This window comes from Tripterygium wilfordii, chromosome 23 (assembly GCF_013401445.1).
Source record: "Tripterygium wilfordii isolate XIE 37 chromosome 23, ASM1340144v1, whole genome shotgun sequence".
Lineage (NCBI taxonomy): Eukaryota > Viridiplantae > Streptophyta > Magnoliopsida > Celastrales > Celastraceae > Tripterygium > Tripterygium wilfordii.
In genome coordinates this window covers 177,931-195,101 of record NC_052254.1, presented here as the reverse complement: position 1 = coordinate 195,101, position 17,171 = coordinate 177,931, and the positions used below count along the sequence as shown (strand labels likewise).

General features: G+C 38.1%; 1 protein-coding gene across 2 annotated transcripts; it reads left to right on the top strand.

Annotated features, from left to right (window-relative positions):
* Positions 1-133: 133 nt before the first annotated feature.
* Positions 134-16,430, top strand: LOC119992653. Of its 2 annotated transcripts, none has more exons than XM_038839451.1 (18): positions 134-332; positions 502-3,971; positions 4,164-4,350; positions 5,362-5,522; positions 5,662-5,741; positions 6,358-6,489; positions 6,581-6,697; positions 7,433-7,525; positions 8,149-8,226; positions 8,770-8,826; positions 10,433-11,174; positions 11,254-11,309; positions 11,779-11,858; positions 12,981-13,063; positions 13,188-13,267; positions 13,649-13,728; positions 14,522-14,567; positions 14,838-16,430. In XM_038839451.1, the coding sequence occupies exons 2-18, from the start codon at positions 719-721 to the stop codon at positions 16,020-16,022; spliced, it is 6,510 nt and encodes a 2,169-aa protein (XP_038695379.1). In that variant the 5' UTR covers positions 134-332; positions 502-718; the 3' UTR covers positions 16,023-16,430. The 2 variants fall into 2 exon arrangements, with proteins under 2 accessions (XP_038695379.1, XP_038695380.1); XM_038839452.1 differs by having other exon boundaries at positions 134-414.
* The last annotated feature ends 741 nt before the right edge of the window (positions 16,431-17,171 follow it).

Genomic DNA, 17,171 nt, shown 5'->3' with positions numbered 1-17,171 from the left:
TGGCTTGTAATTTTTAAACCTTTCAACAAGTAACAAATATATAGGGACACGTGTAAACGAGTGACCGTTTACTACATAAACACAGATGTTAGTGGGGCTAATACGACCGTTTATATACCTAATCACCATCGATTTCCTTATTATTTTCCCCATTCCTTCTCTTCCTCCCTTCTTCCGGCAAAACCTCTCCCCTTGCGTGACTGCTGCTTTCTTCATTGCCAAACAGTTATCTCTCTCGCCACGAGAAAACCGAAAGAAAAAATAAAATATTTTAACAACTTGAGAAAACAGACAGTTTTTTTGGTTGACGACCTGATTGAGCTTTCTCTCAGGTTTGCTTAAGAATCTATGTTTGTCTTATGATCTCAGTCCCGTTAATCTCTTCCACCTTGATTTTGATTTCAATTGTGTACGGTTCGTATATTTGTGTATCGTTGTATGCGTGTGTTTATGTATCTGCATTCTCCTGCAAGTTCTGAATTAGGGTTTTTTGTTGTGCAGGGAATTCGATTCTAGGTTACTTCGTTCGTCGGCTGTTGACGTCTGGTTTTGACGTGGTTTGCTTGGCGGTGACAGAGAGGTTAAGATTGTTTCGTTGGGAGGTAATTTGGGAAGGCATTGTAATTGTTTCGTTCCATGATTGATCGTTAGCTCTATATTATCGTAATTGCTAGTGTTGTGCATAATGGTTATCCATTAGATTGATATTTGGATAGAGATGGGCTCGTGCGAGGATCCTAGCGAGGTCTTGCACGAGGCCGCTCTCGGGCAGGATACATCAACGGGCTTTGTGCAGAGTCACGACTCTGAGCTGCCGTCCTGCATGAGAGCTGGTCTTGAATTGACTGGGATTAGTGCAGCCCCTCCTGAGATGCAGAATGGGTTTGGAGAGCTGTGGTGCGATGACACTGCTGGTGGTGTGAGCTATGACTACACGGAGGGGGAGGCTGCCGAGAATAGAGATTGCCCTGTTGGTGAATGTGCCAACGTGGCTGTTCCGATTCTTGAGAAACTGCTGGATGATGAGCGTGGGGCTAGTAGTGGTTGTCTGAATGAGGGTCAAATTGAAATCGGTAATTGTTGTTCAAAAAAGGAATATATGGAAAATGTTGTGGTACAGAGTAAGGATGGGCTGGTAATATCAATAGAGACTGATGAAACATCTGCGACTCACTTGAAGAGAAACTGTGTTCCCGCGAAGAAGCAGAAGGATGATAATGGCGTCGAAGGCCCATCCTCAAAAGGGCTTGTGGAAGAGAAAGGTGATAGTTTAGCTGTGATAGAGTCTAATACTAGAGATCATGTCTCAGCCTACTGTGAAATGCCTGTGGAACGTCAATCTATGGCTGGCCCAAGCCATTGCCCTGAACAGGATTGTCAGGAGGATGATAAGCTTGTCAGTTGTATTTTTACTAAAATGATTCCGAAGGTGATAGAAGAAGAACATGAGGCTTTAGTTGGATCTGAGACACTTAGTTGTAACCAATCAGTGCCTCCAGAGGGTTGTGAAATGCCCTCAGAGTCCGAATCAATGTTTGCTGCTTATTCTCCAAAACAACATATTCAATTGGATGAGCACAAGTGTTCTCCATATGTGGAAGGGTATATAAGGGTAAGTGAGGAGAGAAGTGGTGTTCTGATTGGTGCTGATTCTCTTTCTTTCAAGCCAATATTGCCTTTGGAGGGTGCTGAAGTCTCAACAACTTGTTTGGCAACAAAAAACATTCAACAGGGTGAGCAAAAGGATGATAACAGTATTGATTGTCCCTTTGTGGAAGGGGCTATGGAGGTAAAGGAAGTGATGATTTTCAATGACCAAATATTGCCTTCACACAGCTGCGAAACACAATCAGAATCATTGCCTGTGACTTTTTTGTTGAAGAATTGTGATGAAGAAAATGTGTTAGACACCCGGACTTTCCGTGGTCTCGAAAGTAACATTGATACGTCATATCAGATCGAAGCTCATAGTTGCGACCACCAGATATCTCTTCCTGAGCGTGATGACATGCCTATAAAGTCATTAGCAGGTGATTTAGAAAGTAGTGGCTGGCATGGTAATCAGAGAAGCGAGACAGGTGATAGTGACCCGTATACTGAGATTTCTACAGAAGGTGTGGAAATTGAAAACTCTGCTGAAACATGTGTTCAAGTTTTGAGTCCAAAGTATGAGCAAAGCGATGGTAAGCAAGTTGCTGGTCCCTCTGCAGAGAGCAATTCAGTGCTTTTGGAAGAGAAAAATGATTCTAAGGCTGATATAAAGATTGAACTTTGCTCCCAGTTATTATCTATTGAACAAAACGCCTGTAATTCATGGAAAGGTTTCTCTGGAATGGCTACCAATGGTTTATTGGAGAGACCAACTTCTCCACAGTTAACTGGCTGCCCTGGTGCTTTTGAGCATAGTTCCTTTACGAGTTTGGATGTGAAGGATTGTTTAAGGAGGAGCATGCTTGATCCCATTGATTCTGTTTCTGCTGTTGACAGTTCTGGACCAGAAGATAACAAAGAAATAAATATTGTCAAAGTTGATCAGGCTTCTGAAATCAAAATTTCTGAAAATGTATCTTCATGTTTCCCAAGGATAAACCGAACGAGGAAATCAAGCCAGAAGTCTAAGGGGAAAAGAGCTGCAAAGAAACATAGAGAAGCAGCCAAAGTGCATCATAAACATGAAATTCTTGAATATATCCTGAATTCTCCCAAAAGAAAGAGAAGCCATTTTTCTAGATTGGCTCGTTGTGCTCTTTGGGGATCAATGGAGAACATTACACAACTTTTTAAGAAAAGCAATGGGCTTGGGCTTGATTATGTTCTGAATCAAGAGTCATTAAAATCTTTAGGCGTGCGAGGAAGTGAGAAGCAGAACAAGAGTGGGGAAGGCAGAAGCTCTAGAAGATCAAGCAGAAAGTCTAGTGCTTCAACCAGTGTTTTACGTTTGAAGGTCAAGGTGGGAAGTGAGTATTGTCAAAGTAATCTGAAAAGTGTGATTCCGGAGGTACTGGATCCCTCAGCTTCTGCTGGGGCTAACATTAATAATTTTGGAAGTGACTGCTGTCTGGGAGGCGGCATTGAACTTTCAAAATCAGCCAATGGTATTAAAGATGAATGGGGAGAGGAGGTGGCTGAAAAGCAGCTCTTCTCTGTTGACAAGTATCTAGAGAATGCCAAACCAGAATCAGATGTGGATTCCCATGGAGTAAATAGCGAGTGTACTTTCGTCCCTGACAAGTTAGATAGAGATGATGCAAATATTGGGTTTGCCTCCCATATGGTGGTTGAAGCATTGGGAGAAACAATTGAGCATACCTATGCCGATCCTGGAACTTCGCCAGATTCAGAAGTTACTATTATTGTTCCGGATGCTGAAGTCATCACAAAACAAGATGAGTTGAATGGTTCTTCTTACTGTGGAGCTGTTGCCCGCAATAAGAAAGGAAAGAAGAAAGGCAATCTGCCTTATGTTGGTGCAGATATCATAAAGACGGCTAAACCATTAAAAAAGGGTGGAAGCAAGCAGAAATTGGGAGATCACTTGTCCCCTAGTGAAAGTCTTACTTCATCCACCATAGGGACTGCTTCAAGTATTTCATCAAGCAGTAGAGATATGGAGCTTTTATCCTTACCTAGAGAGACTGAACTGGAAGTCCCCATAGAGAATTTGGAAGTCAAAATTGGTGTGGAAGATGAAAAGTGCTTCGACCTAGATGGACACCTCGGGTTATCAGAATCAGAAAATTCTCAAAATATGCTTTATTCAGGTAATTCTGAAAGAGTTCAACCTGCTAAAAGTTCAAAACCTGGAGGATTGAGGAAGGAAAGATCCAAGGTATCTGATCCAGTGAAAAGCAGGAAAGGAAGTGCTTCTTGTAAGAGGGGAAGCAAACAGAAGTCGGTTAATAAGGGCAAGGTTAAGGAGAAGACGACACATGATCACATGACCAACAGAGTGGAAGGTTACCCTGAATCAGGTACTGGGTCTTTCAAAATAGCAATGTGGGCTTTGTTTATTGTATTTCATGTGCAGGATCATGCCATCTTTCCTAATAATATAATACTCTCTTGTTTCTGTGATAATTTGTTTCTCTGATCCCGTGAATTTAATTTTTGGGATGGAAACATTTTAGCTTTGTTTCTGATTTTTTACATGATTGATGCACTAGGAAAGCATATATCAGATGCAATTGGCGGCAAGAATGTTGTGTCCATAAATAATTTGGACATGGCATCAGGTAGTGTAATTGAGCGGAGTTTGCCTGTGGAAAGTGCTTGGGTACGCTGTGATGATTGTCATAAATGGCGGCGCGTGTCAGATGCCCTTGTAAATTCCATTGATGAAAGTAGTCCATGGTACAATATCGTCCCTTTCTCTAAAGTTACTATTATAGTCTTGTTCACAGCACTCAATCAGCACAATGACTTCAGTTTTTTTAATATTTTTAATTTCCTAGATTCCCTAATCCAATTGGAATCCTGGACCCTTAATGTCTTATACCCTTCAAACACTAATTTAAGCCTTCAACAAGGCCTGGAAAAAGAATCAAGCAACTGTATGACTGATGTCGTGTATCACTTTGCTTTGGTGAATATTACCCTTCAAAATAGTTGTAAGCAACATGATCAACTGTTTTCTTATGCATATTCACTTAAATTTAAGTAGACATTGGGGACATCTACCTGCTGCACTCTCTAGGTCTCAGATAGTGTTTCTTGCAGCCAAACCTTCCAGTAATCAAAAATCATATTGGAAAAGCATAAGCAGGGTAAGAGGCAAGGCTCACATGTAGTTAACTAACACATACTTGTTGTTAAACCACTGTATACATTCCAAAATGGAAGTAGATCTTATTACTTGTGATTGACTCTGTCTGTTCCTGGGAGACACCTTCTCCATCATTAATAAATTCCATTTTGTCCTGTGCAAAAGAAAGTGGAAGTGTATGGATGGTTTATTTCCACCGAACAGTTTCAAGGGTACTAAATTGAAACTTTGCTCAGGTATCCGACCTGTTAGATGTTCTTTTAATGGAATTTTTGAAGGTGCTCTAATGTCTGAGGTTTATTGTATGCGACTCCCAAAGTTCTATGTTCATGTTGATTTTGAGCATTTGATGGTAATTATATCTTTTTGTTTTGACTGTGATCTGATTGGACATGCTTCCACGGTTCCACCACTATTTGTCCGCAGCATTGTTCAGTGTGGAACTTATTTCACACATTGTCCATTTAATCCTTTGTTTATTACACTTTGGTTTTGGGCTTATGATGATGTTTCGGCTAATGTTCTGGTTGTCTTTCTTTCATTCCCTTTTAGAGACACTGATCTAATACTTGAAATGGATACCATGATTCATCATGAAGGTTCTGCAAGGACAACATGGATAAAGCATTTGCTGATTGCTCCATCCCTCAAGAGAAGTCAAATGCAGCTATTAATGCTGAGTTGGGCATATCAGATGCTGATGAAGATGTTTATGACAGCCTTTTGAATCAGAAGGGGTCAGAATACGAACATATAACAGGTATGTACATCATTATAGCTAGCTTACCAGGAAGGTTAGAACTGACATTAACAAATGATTGGGTTTCAGCCCTTTTTTTCCCCACCAATTCCCCAGAACCCTCGACTTATCTTTTCTCCCTTCTCCAAATGCATTGCAGTTTCGCAAGAATCATCTTTCAAACGTATTGATGCTAATGAGTTTCTGCACCGCAGCCGTAAAAGTCAAACTATTGACGAGGTTTGTACAAACTTAATGTTATTTAATATTGCGTGTGCTAAAGATGCGTTTTCATTTCTATGATACTGATGATGAACTATTCTTGCATGTAAAGGAGCATTGCTTTATTGAAAAAAAAAAAAAAAAACAATGTCAAGGTGCATTGCTCTATTTGTTGATGTTTATATTGGATTGTCATAGGCTATTAAATCAGATCATTCAAGCACTTTGTGAATTTGTATCTTTATTAAGAAATCCGATTGTGAATGTATGTTAATGAAATCATTTGTCACAGCCGTCTTACTCTGAAAAAATTTATGGCCAAGATGTGTCAAAATCACTCATCACTCATACTGATAAGCTATAGTCTCCATTCATTGTGATGATATTAACATATTTTCATTGTCTGAATTATGGAGGATCATGAATTATGGCTCTGACCATCTTCAGTTCTGTAGTCAATACACGCTGTTGATTAAGGTTTTCATTTTTTGTTTCTGATTTTAATTCTCGCCATCTTGGTTTCCAGATAAATTTTGTTTAGTTGAATGTCTTAATCTAATGGAGTATGAGTTACAAATTTACAATCTCTTTCTGTCTTGCTACTTCTGATTTTATGTATCTTTTAATATTAAAGATAATGGTTTGCCATTGCAAACCTCCTAAAGATGGCTGGTTGGGTTGTGGAGATCAATGCTTGAACAGGATGCTTAACATTGAATGTGTTAAAGGCACCTGTCCTTGTGGGGACATTTGCTCAAATCAACAGGTATTATTTCTGTTTTTTTTTGGGTAAATCTTCATTTAATAATTATTTTTTTCAAATGTGAGATCATCTCAGTCCGAATGTCTGTTTACAGTTCCAAAAACGGCAATATGCTGGCATGAAGTGGGTTCGATGCGGGAAGAAGGGTTTTGGGCTGCAATTGCAACAGGATATATCCAAAGGGCAGTTTCTCATAGAATATGTTGGAGAGGTAACCTGGGAACTTAATTCTTTGAATTTCTAATTAGAAAGGAAAATTTTGATACGATTAAAAAACAAAGGAGAGAGTTTTGGGATTTAACCAAGTTTGAAGCAATGTTATGCTAGCTTACCATTAGTGTTGAAGCAGACAAAGTCAGTTGTCGGATTTTCTAAACTTTTTGTTCTTTTTTTTAAATAAAGGATGGAGTCTTGGGATTAACCAAGTTTGAAGCAATTGTTGTGCGAGGCTACCATTAGTGTTGTAGCTAACCAGACGAAAAGAAGTTAGGTGGTGGATTTTCGAAACATTTTTTTCAATTTTTTTTTGAAGATTTCATTTCTTTGGTGTAGTTTCCTATTTTAGAATGCGAAGCGATTTTTGCTGAAAAACTTTTTCTGGAGGTTTTTTAATGGTAAAGAACAATTTTATTGAAAAGGGAACCAAGGGAGTGCCAGCCAGATGTGTTCAAAAGCAAAACGAATTTAGAAGTTATTGTGTCTAATATGGAAATTATCAATTCCTTGCTTACATTCATTTCTCCGCTAAGCCATATACCAAGAGTTTCATCCATCTACCCTTAAGAATTCATGTGAAAGTTTCATGTTCCTTCTGAGTAAATAGGCAACTTATAATGATACATTTTTCTAGACTTTCTGAAAAGTTTTTACAGTTGTCATGTTTTCTGGTTGGATTGTTTGTCACCCATAAACCTTATTGCCATGATTTTTGATATGGTTCAATCAGGTGCTTGATTTGCATGCTTATGAAGCACGGCAAAGGGAGTATGCTGCTAAGGGGCATAAGCATTTCTACTTCATGACGTTGAATGGCAGTGAGGTATGGATAAGTCCATATTCTATCCTCTTTCCTTCTGTATTGAATCAATTGTGTTATAATGAACAGATTTATGAGGGTTAAGTAGCCTTTGAATTGGTGCATTGACTATCATAATACCATAACGTGCAAACTTTTGATGAGATTGTTTTGGCACCGTAAGCTGTAGAATCCAAATTGTTTCAGGATAGCATCTTTTGCATTAGTAATTTTGTTACGCTAGACGAAGCATGTGGTTATTAGATCACCGGTTATCATAGGCATTGGGCTCTAATTTCATTGTACCATACCAATTCAAAATAACAGATTTCTAGTTTTCAACTAAATAGACATGATAATGTTAAATAGTGCTAATGTGTTCTTCTTATACCACACATTATTTTTGTGTGATCATTTTATATCTTGTGGATGTGGTGTTATTAAACTGCTTGAACGAGGCTTGTGCTCGATGATGATGATGATGCATGAGTTAGTTTCTCTACAGAGGAACATGATTCTAATACTCATTTTATTGTCTTGCTTTTCAATTAAACAAAATTCTTGGTTTCACTTTATGAGTTGGTGTTTAATTGTTCTTTCCATTATTGCTTCATTTTGTTTGTCATTGAAAGTTTTCATTATTTCAGGTAATAGATGCATGTGCAAAAGGAAATTTGGGACGCTTCATAAACCATAGTTGTGATCCTAATTGCCGAACTGAAAAGGTAAATTTCATATGTGATCTTTATATTGTGTAACTTGTATAATAAAGTGTGTGCTGTTACTTATTATGTACTTTGGCATGATTGTTCAAATGAGGTAGTTTTGAGGTTCATACTCGTGTCAAGGGGAGAGTTCCTTTTCAAGTAGTACCTATATCATTCTGAATCTGTTGTAGCTTGCAGTTATGATGTAGTTATACAATTCTATCCTATATCATTCAGAATCTATTGTAGCTTGCAGTTATGATGTAGTTACACAATTCTATTCCTTTTGTCATAATGAACCCATATTAACCATGCGATGTGCTGAATGTTTGTCATTAGCAACATATGCTTGTGCAGGTTGTGAACTAGCTTTATGTTTATATTTACAAAGCTTATTATCATGTTTACCCACAGGAATATGGATGTCCTATTTTGTTGACACAAATGACTTTTACATTGGGACTTTATTATATGTGATATTATTTGAACTTCAGTTTCCAGTGTTTTATTTTATGTTTATCTGTTAAGGTCCGCTTATAATATACTTACTCTTTCGAACAGTGGATGGTGAATGGAGAAATTTGTATTGGACTTTTTGCATTAAGGGATATTAAGAAGGTACGTTTATCACTTTCAACACCGGATTTTGGGCCATCCATTTCTGTCTCAATATTTGTTACGTTAGTTGCTTGGTTGCTACAAACTTACTACTTAATTACTGGCTTCAGAAAAGATTCTTTCAAAACAAGTAAAATTTGAGGTTCTGAATCTTTTTATGTTAGCCGTCCACAATTAGTATATGAGTTCAATAAAAACTGAACTCCCACAACATGCCCACCAATGTTTAAAATGTTGGATTCTATAACACAACAGGTTAATCTAGTGGTCAAATGGTAGTTAATATGTTATTGGAGGACTGGGTTGAGAGTGTGAATCCTGGTTTCCTCATCCCTCAAATCCAATATATTAGTTACACGTGTTGAGCCATCCATATTTCAATGGACATCCAGTGCGTGTGGGCTGTTAATGTAATAGCCGTTGTGGGTTTCCATTTCCCATATGTGGTATTTCTACTTAAATATCCCCAAGTTAGATCTCCCCTTGTCGAGGGATTTTGTGACCCACAGTGTTGTAGTGTCCATAAAATATGGAAACTCAATAACCCTGGAGGTTGGCCTATTGTGATGAAATTGTGATTGACAAAAAGAGCAGAAAGATGAGGATGATGATCATGGGATTTAGTTACTTAAAGTCTGAAATAGATCAAGGCTTGACCATTATTGTGTGTATGCAAAGTTGATCTAAGGCCAAAAGAGGGAGAGACCAGTGTTTGATGTTCCTCGTTGATGTTCACACCTGTTTTGAAATAACTGTTTGTTGATGATGCACCATTTTAGGCTTGTGTAAGGGAGAGAGTTTGAAGTTCACATGCGCATTCCAAATTCATTAGGCAATGTTGTTACATTCATATCCATATCAGTTACTTGGCTTATCAGTCTACTGGTAGTTTAACCTGTCAGGTTGTTTGAATCTCTTCATGATATATTTTGCCTTGTTGGTGGAAATAGAAACCGAAGAAAATGATTGGCAGACAGTATGCATTCCAAGGAACTAGTTTCCATTGTAGATATGAGGAGTGGACAAGCAAACAAAATAATTAATTCATTCATTCATTTTTTTTTTTGTAAAACACGATTTCTATTGCTAAAGGGCAATATTACATCATGGAGGCCTAAGCCCAGAAAATTTCCATAAGCCAACTTATGAAAGAACCAACTTGGGAATGCGGCCAGTCCATTGGAGTCTATCGCGGCCCATTGAGCAATATCGTGGGCTAGGTGGTTAGCGGATCTGTGGACCTTTGAGGCTTTCCATTGCACCATCCTAGACAAACCCACTTCAACACTACTAATCACAGCTTCTATATTCACCAGTTAGCTACCAACTGAATTGATAACCTCAACCTGACATTATGCGAAACTACATTCGATTATCATATTGTCTCACTGCATGCTCACTTGCCTTGAATGATATTTCTTGTTGCAGCTAATCCCATATATCCCTTTTAACTACATTTGATTATCATATTGTCTCACTGCATTCTCACTTGCCTTGAAAGATATTTTTTGTTGCAGCTAATCCCATATATCCCTTTTACTTTGCTATGTGGATGCTTAATTATCATCTTACATGAAAGCTTGAGGTTGTTTTTAATCAATGTTAGGGAGAAGAGGTGACATTTGACTACAATTACGTAAGGGTGTTTGGGGCTGCTGTCAAAAAATGTTATTGTGGCTCACCTCCGTGCCGGGGTTATATAGGTGGTGATCCACATAATGCTGAAGTAATTGTTCAAGGTGATTCAGATGAAGAATTCCCGGAACCTGTGATGCTTGAAGATGGGAAAACTGGAGTACACTTGAAACATATAAGTCGCAGAACCAATTCCTTTGACAATGAAGACATGAAATCTGTTGAGGTACCTGTTTTAAGATCGGAAATGACAACAGAAATTGGAGATGCAATCAATCTTTCTGCGTCTGCCACTTCTCAACCTCATAGTTCTCTGGAACTGGAGGCCTCTAAAAGAAAATCTCCGTGTTCTAGTCAACCAGTAGAACGCTCCCCACAGACAGATTCGGCTAGTAAATCTACATCTCATGTCGAGGAAGCTACCCCACCAGAGAACACTTTCTGTTCTGTCCATGTGCTGGAGAAATCATTTTCTGTTGACGTTGATGCAAGTAGGAAGTCAAAATCTGAAACTGTTAAAGTAAAGCGGGTTTTCTCAAAATCACGGTTCTTAGTCAAAACTTCACATTCACGTGGTTCTCTAAAAAAAGGGAAAGTTAATGGTAATCTAGCAAATGAGAACAAGGTTCAGATGATTGCCAACAAACCTCAGGTGCTGTCTGTCAGACCCAAAAAGTTGATGGAAGGTTCTTCTGACGGCCGTTTTGAAGCAGGTTGGGAATCTGTCTTGTCCTCGATAAATTTTGCATTTTATGCAAATATTTGCATATTAATGTCCTTCTATGCCTGTAGTTGAGGAGAAGCTTAATGAGTTGTTGGATGCCAATGGTGGGGTAAGCAAGCGGAAGGTAAGTGGTTTTGAAACCATGGAACTTTACTTTTGAATTTGGTGATGTTCTGATTTTGGCAATTCAGTTCTGGTTTAATAGCATTGAAATGGTATTGAAAATGTAATTATGTTTGTCCACAACCATTTAAACTCATATACCTGTGATTTCTTGCTGTGTTTTCATCATCGCTTTGGTGTACAGCAAAGAATTTTTGGCCTTTACATTCTTGAATTTGTTGATGAAATCTCATTGTCTTTCTTCATTGCTCAATTTTTTAATATTATTTTTATTTTCATATTATTGCTTTGATTTCTAGTATTTCATATTAACCATGTCGTACTTTTACTGAAGTCTTTGGTCATTTCCTTCATTGGAACCAATTGATCTTCTTTCAACTTGTAATGTTTTCAGTATTTCCTTGTTTCATATAACCTTTATAGTGTACTTATTCATGATTATGTCATTTCTGTTCATTAAAAAAAATTAGGAGGCACCTAAAGGCTACTTGAAGCTCTTGCTCCTCACGGCAGCTTCTGGTGGTAATGGCAATGGAGAAGCTATTCAGAGGTATTGATGATGTTTTTATGTCTCATCTCATTTTTCAATTTCTCATGTGGTTATTCATAGATTTCTGCTAACTTCATATTGAGGGAGGTTTATAGCTTCCCTGTTTTTACTTTGACCTAAATTGGCGACTCTTAATCTTTCATAGAATTCTATCATGTTTTCAAGACTCGTACAAATTATCAGGAAAACCAAATCTGGCTTCTGCTTTAGTGAAGATAACTTTAGAAGTTTCATACTTTCACATAGTTAAGGAACCATCTGAGATGAGATTACTCAAGATTTTTGTGTTTATACAGATATGCGGCAATGATTGAATTTATCAGAATCGTTTTTTTGTACAGAAAATAATTTTATTGAACTGGCACCACGATGGTACTCCATAATTTACAAAGAGGTCAAACAAATGGCCTCAAGGAGATTGTTACAAGGATGGGAGCTCCAAAGTTCTAAATAGCACAGATATTATTGACACATCTGAATCAAGGGGTTAAAAATCTGTGTTTTTTTATGTGGGGTCAAGTTATGAATTGTTTGAGGAAGGGGGGAATCAAACCATGCACCTTGTGCAAGTTATAATGAGCAATCCACCACTAGGCCAACTCTTGCTCCTTAAAAAAATTATGGTAATGCTAAGTTTTTAGTTAATGTTTTCAATTGATTGAGAAGAGTAATAATTCCCTATTTCTATTTGATTAGGTTAAGAATCCACTGGAAAGTTACAGAATTTTGTTTCCTTTCTTTGTAAGATGTATAAAATTTCACAGCAAATGCAGATTTTGAATTCTTTCTCATATGTGAATTGTGAGTGTAAATTTAATGATAGATGGAAATCTGGGCACAGAATCAAAAAACGATGTCTACAAAATACCAGCAATCATGTTTGGGAAAAAAGACAGGAGGGTGGAGAAGAGAGAGATTGAAAGTATATAAAATGAAGTGAAAAGGCAGAGAGGTGCAGCTGTCTTTGTATGAACATTGATGTTTTGAATTAGGAGTATAAAGAACTTAATTGCCTCAGACAAGTCGGAAGTTAAGGGTTACAAGTTGCATCAGATATGTAGCTTTATGAAATGGTTGTTTCACTAACTATTATTACTTTGTCTCATTATTTGATATGTGCAGCAATCGAGATCTTTCAATGATCCTTGATGCACTTCTAAAGACAAAATCACGAGTTGTCCTGGTTGATATGATTAACAAGAATGGTAGCGTTTCCTCATCTTTGCTTGCAACATTCTCTCTTTTATTTAACCCCGTTTGATGACGAATAGTAGATATGGTACTGTTGCATGTCTTCTTTTATAGAATGAGCATTGGCTTCCTTCTCAGGTTTGCGGATGCTCCACAACATAATGAAGCAGTATCGAAGGGACTTCAAGAAGATCCCAATTCTCCGGAAACTTTTGAAGGTACCTGCTAACTGACATAATACAATTCAGATTGAGACTTAGTTGGATTAATTTGTGCTTTTATTTTGTTTTTTAAACTTGGACAGTTGGACTATCTTATCAAGTATTAATTGCCATTTGACAAATATTCTTTGTAGTTTAGTGATATTTGGTTAGGTTTTCATAGTAGAAATGCCAAGTCTTCTGTATTACTCAAAAAGGCAATATTAGGTGAAACATGTGTGGACATTGAGGTGGCACATGGTCGGTTGAACTGTTTTCAGTGTGCTTTATTTAAGCAGACATTTTCATATTGTATAGCTCAACCTGGTACGATATAAATGAATTTAAATCTGGTGAGGGATGCAATAGGAGTGTATTAACTTATATTAAATTATGCAGGTTTTGGAGTATTTGGCAACGAGGGAGATACTTACTTATGATCATATAAATGGAGGCCCTCCTTGTCCCGGAATGGAGAGGTTAGATTTATTTCTTTTTCAGTGAGCATGTTTCCTTATTATATCCTCTTTTACTGATTAGGTAAATTTGATCTTTTGGTGTACTGGTACACATTAGATAATTTTCTTTGGTGCCCGACCCTTTTTTGGCATAATAATAGCAACAATAATAGTAATAATAATAGTGGTGAAGATGATGATTATGACTATGACTATGATGATGATCTCTCCAAAACTTAGATGACATTCGAAGTAGTAGCCTAAACCAGTCCAAAGGAAGGAAGATTGCACCTGTACTTTCCTATCTTAGCCGAATAGCTTTGTAGTCCAATCCCTAGGCCTAGTAAGATATTGTCCGCTTTGGGTCAGCTCATACTAACCCTGATGGATTTGCTTCTCAAGGCCCATCTTTAAGCCCTGAAAACAAGTCTTACTAGGTAGGAAAGTATGACTTACTATATTCTGCACTTCACATTTTTCCGTAAGCGATGTGGGACAAGAGAGTTAGTCTCATTTCCACTGCTAGAAGCTTGCCAGGTTTGACACTGCAGTGATCCCACCCTCGTCACAGCCGGGTACTCACCCTTCCCCATTAAGAGCCCACGTCCCCATGTGGCCCACAGATTCACGTGGGTGCCCACACCTACCATAGGGGCCTCGGCTCCGAGACCAGCAATAACAGCCCGCCCCACCCTGAGCCTAATTCAATCATGCAAATTATGTTTTCTATTTGAAGTTGGTGACATTGTTTGATAGCGTTACTATCGTATTTTTACATTTCATTGTGTCTGACTGAGAATCGATTTAATTGCAGCTTTAGGGAGTCTATGCTGTCATTGACAGAACATGATGACAAACAGGTATATTTCAAACTTTTCCTTTCATATCCGAACTGCATTTTCACATCATATTATTTTGGTTGTATTGATGGACAATCGGTTAGGAACTCATTGTTTCCCGCGACTATCCCATATACATGATGTACCCTCTTTGTGCCTCTTAATAAATTCTTCTTTTGCTAAAACAAGGAATTTGTTTTTTACATCCGTAAGTATTCAATGAATTTCTCTGGCTGAAAGCCACAACATGGGTAAATATCTGTATTTCATTACTTTATTGTTAACATGCAGGTTCATCAAATTGCACGGCACTTTCGTGATAGATGGATCCCAAAATTTGTCAGAAAAGCCAACTGCTTGGATAGGGATGATGGAGGGATGGAATTTCATAGAGGTTCAAGCTGTGGTAGAGTTTCAGTATCACATACTCACCGGCATGATGATGCTGTTAGATCTACCAAAACAATCGACAGTGTCATGCAATCAGTGCCTGTCACGACTTCAGTGTATGGCACTGTTCAAGATGGTTCCTCTACGGCTTCTGCTGGTGGTTGCAAGACCAATTGTGCAAAGACTCGGAAGCGTAAAAGTCGATGGGATCAGCCAGTAGAGCCGAATTTGAGATCTAGCATCTCTCCAAACAAAGGAGAAGTGGATCATTTAGAGGAGGTAAGCAGAGAAGATGGCAGCTGCCTTGAATATGTTCACAGTCAGTGTCAACAAAATGAAGCTATCTGTGCTGCCAATGGAGGAGGGATAAACTTTCCCGAGGATGTCCCTCCTGGTTTCTCATCTCCCCTTAATGCCACCCTGGTTTCATCAGCTACTTCAATAACTCCACAAAGAGTTGGCCGCTTAAGCTGCCCTTTAGAGGTGGTTGTTGGGCATTCACAAGGTAAATTCATATCCCGCTTGCCCGTGTCATATGGAATTCCATTGCCTATTGTGCAGCAGATTGGCTCGCGAGACAATGAGACTCTGGAAAGGTGGGTTATTGCTCCTGGAATGCCTTTCCGTCCTTTTCCTCCTTTACCTCCGTATCCCCGCGATACAAAAAGTACTCCACATTGTGCGGTTAAGTCTATGGCAACTAATGAACAAGCACAAGAAGTGCAGAAGGACAGACTTGATAATACCAGTTGTTATCCACGTGAAAACAATCATAGTACAATTTCTCCTCGCCAACCCGAGGTGAACTTTCAAGTTGCAAACGTCCTGCAGACATGTAAACGAGCTAGGGGATCCTCGTATGATTTGGGCAAGAAGTATTACGGGCAGCAAAATTGGAATAAAGTGCCCCCATGGGTTCGAAGAAGTATGGAGTGGGGATATGGGGGTAACAATTTAAGAGGTGGAGACGTAGGAAACATGACACATGAGTCCAGAAGTCCATATTGTACACAGGATGTAAACCATGGAGTGGAGAAAGCTGGTTGCTACTATAATCCGCAGCAACATCACCAGAATCAGCATTGATTCGCTGGGAATGTTTTGAGGCAGCAAATTTTCTTCCATACTTTGATTTTCTTCTCATTTATAAATTTATTCTCGAGTTTTCTCATTTTCCATCCATAGAAAATTTATTGAATTGCAGAGTCCATGTGATTGTTATAGGTGAGTGGAAAAACATGATCCAGTTTGCAATAATGTATTGTCTTGGTTCGATGATCCATTCATAATCTAAGGATGTAGGGATTCTTCTCCGTTAACTTGGGATCAAGAATAGTAGAGGTTGACCAATTCCTCGGCCTCTATGTTAGAATTTTTGTTTAGAGTGTATTGGATGATGTACAAGTGGAGGATGACTTAATGAGTTACAGAATATGATTTTGTCACCTGGATAGGATAGGATTCCTGCAAGAATTATATTTTTGTTATGCCTTCTGTGCTGCCTGTTGGATTTGACTTGTTTTCTGGATTTTGTTGCGAATTATAGATGACTTCCACCTGAAATTTGGGTTTGTGATGATGTTCCATATCTATAAGTGGTAAGGCACAGGAAATACTGAATGGTTTTTCTTGAGCAGTTAATAGAAGAAGACTCCCTCCCTATATTTGCCGTCTTTCTATAAATACAGGTACCGGTACAGGCAAAGGCAAGAGGAATATGAATCGATGGAAGAAGTATCCTTGGTGACAGAAGAGGAAGCAGTCAATAAAGACCACAATCCCTGACGATCTCGTGAAATCTTTGATTCGATTCAAATCAAATCGATTCTGGTAGGCCGTAGAAGAGGTGGGAGAGTGAAGTAGTGTGAGCCTTGCAGCTCGGCCCTCTAGGGCCCTATGATTAGAGGCGAGGTAAAGACTATTATAAAATGATTGAGGAAAATAAATAACATATCAAAAAAAATTAAAAATAACAATAAAATGATTGCCTTTACAGCCCATTATTCAATAATTTAGTTAGTTTATTTTAATGTTATAAAAATTGCTATACCCCTTGATTTTTATCTCGTTTATGTGAAATTAATAACAATAATTTACCTTTAATTTTTAGGTATCTAGAATACCTACATATATATGTATTTATAGTAATTGGGAACTTTCTTTATTAGCTTAGTTTCCTTTTTTTTCACTTTTTATTTCTTAGAGGTGTATATATATATACTTGCTTCTTTGTTA

Excerpts from the sequence above, each read along its gene's own strand:
- LOC119992653 (XM_038839451.1), top strand. The coding sequence starts at position 719 with ATGGGCTCGTGCGAGGATCCTAGCGAGGTCTTGCACGAGGCCGCTCTC. Across the intron at positions 8,227-8,769 it reads CTAATTGCCGAACTGAAAAG|TGGATGGTGAATGGAGAAAT; the intron begins GTAAATTTCATA and ends TCTTTCGAACAG. Across the intron at positions 14,568-14,837 it reads CAGAACATGATGACAAACAG|GTTCATCAAATTGCACGGCA; the intron begins GTATATTTCAAA and ends GTTAACATGCAG.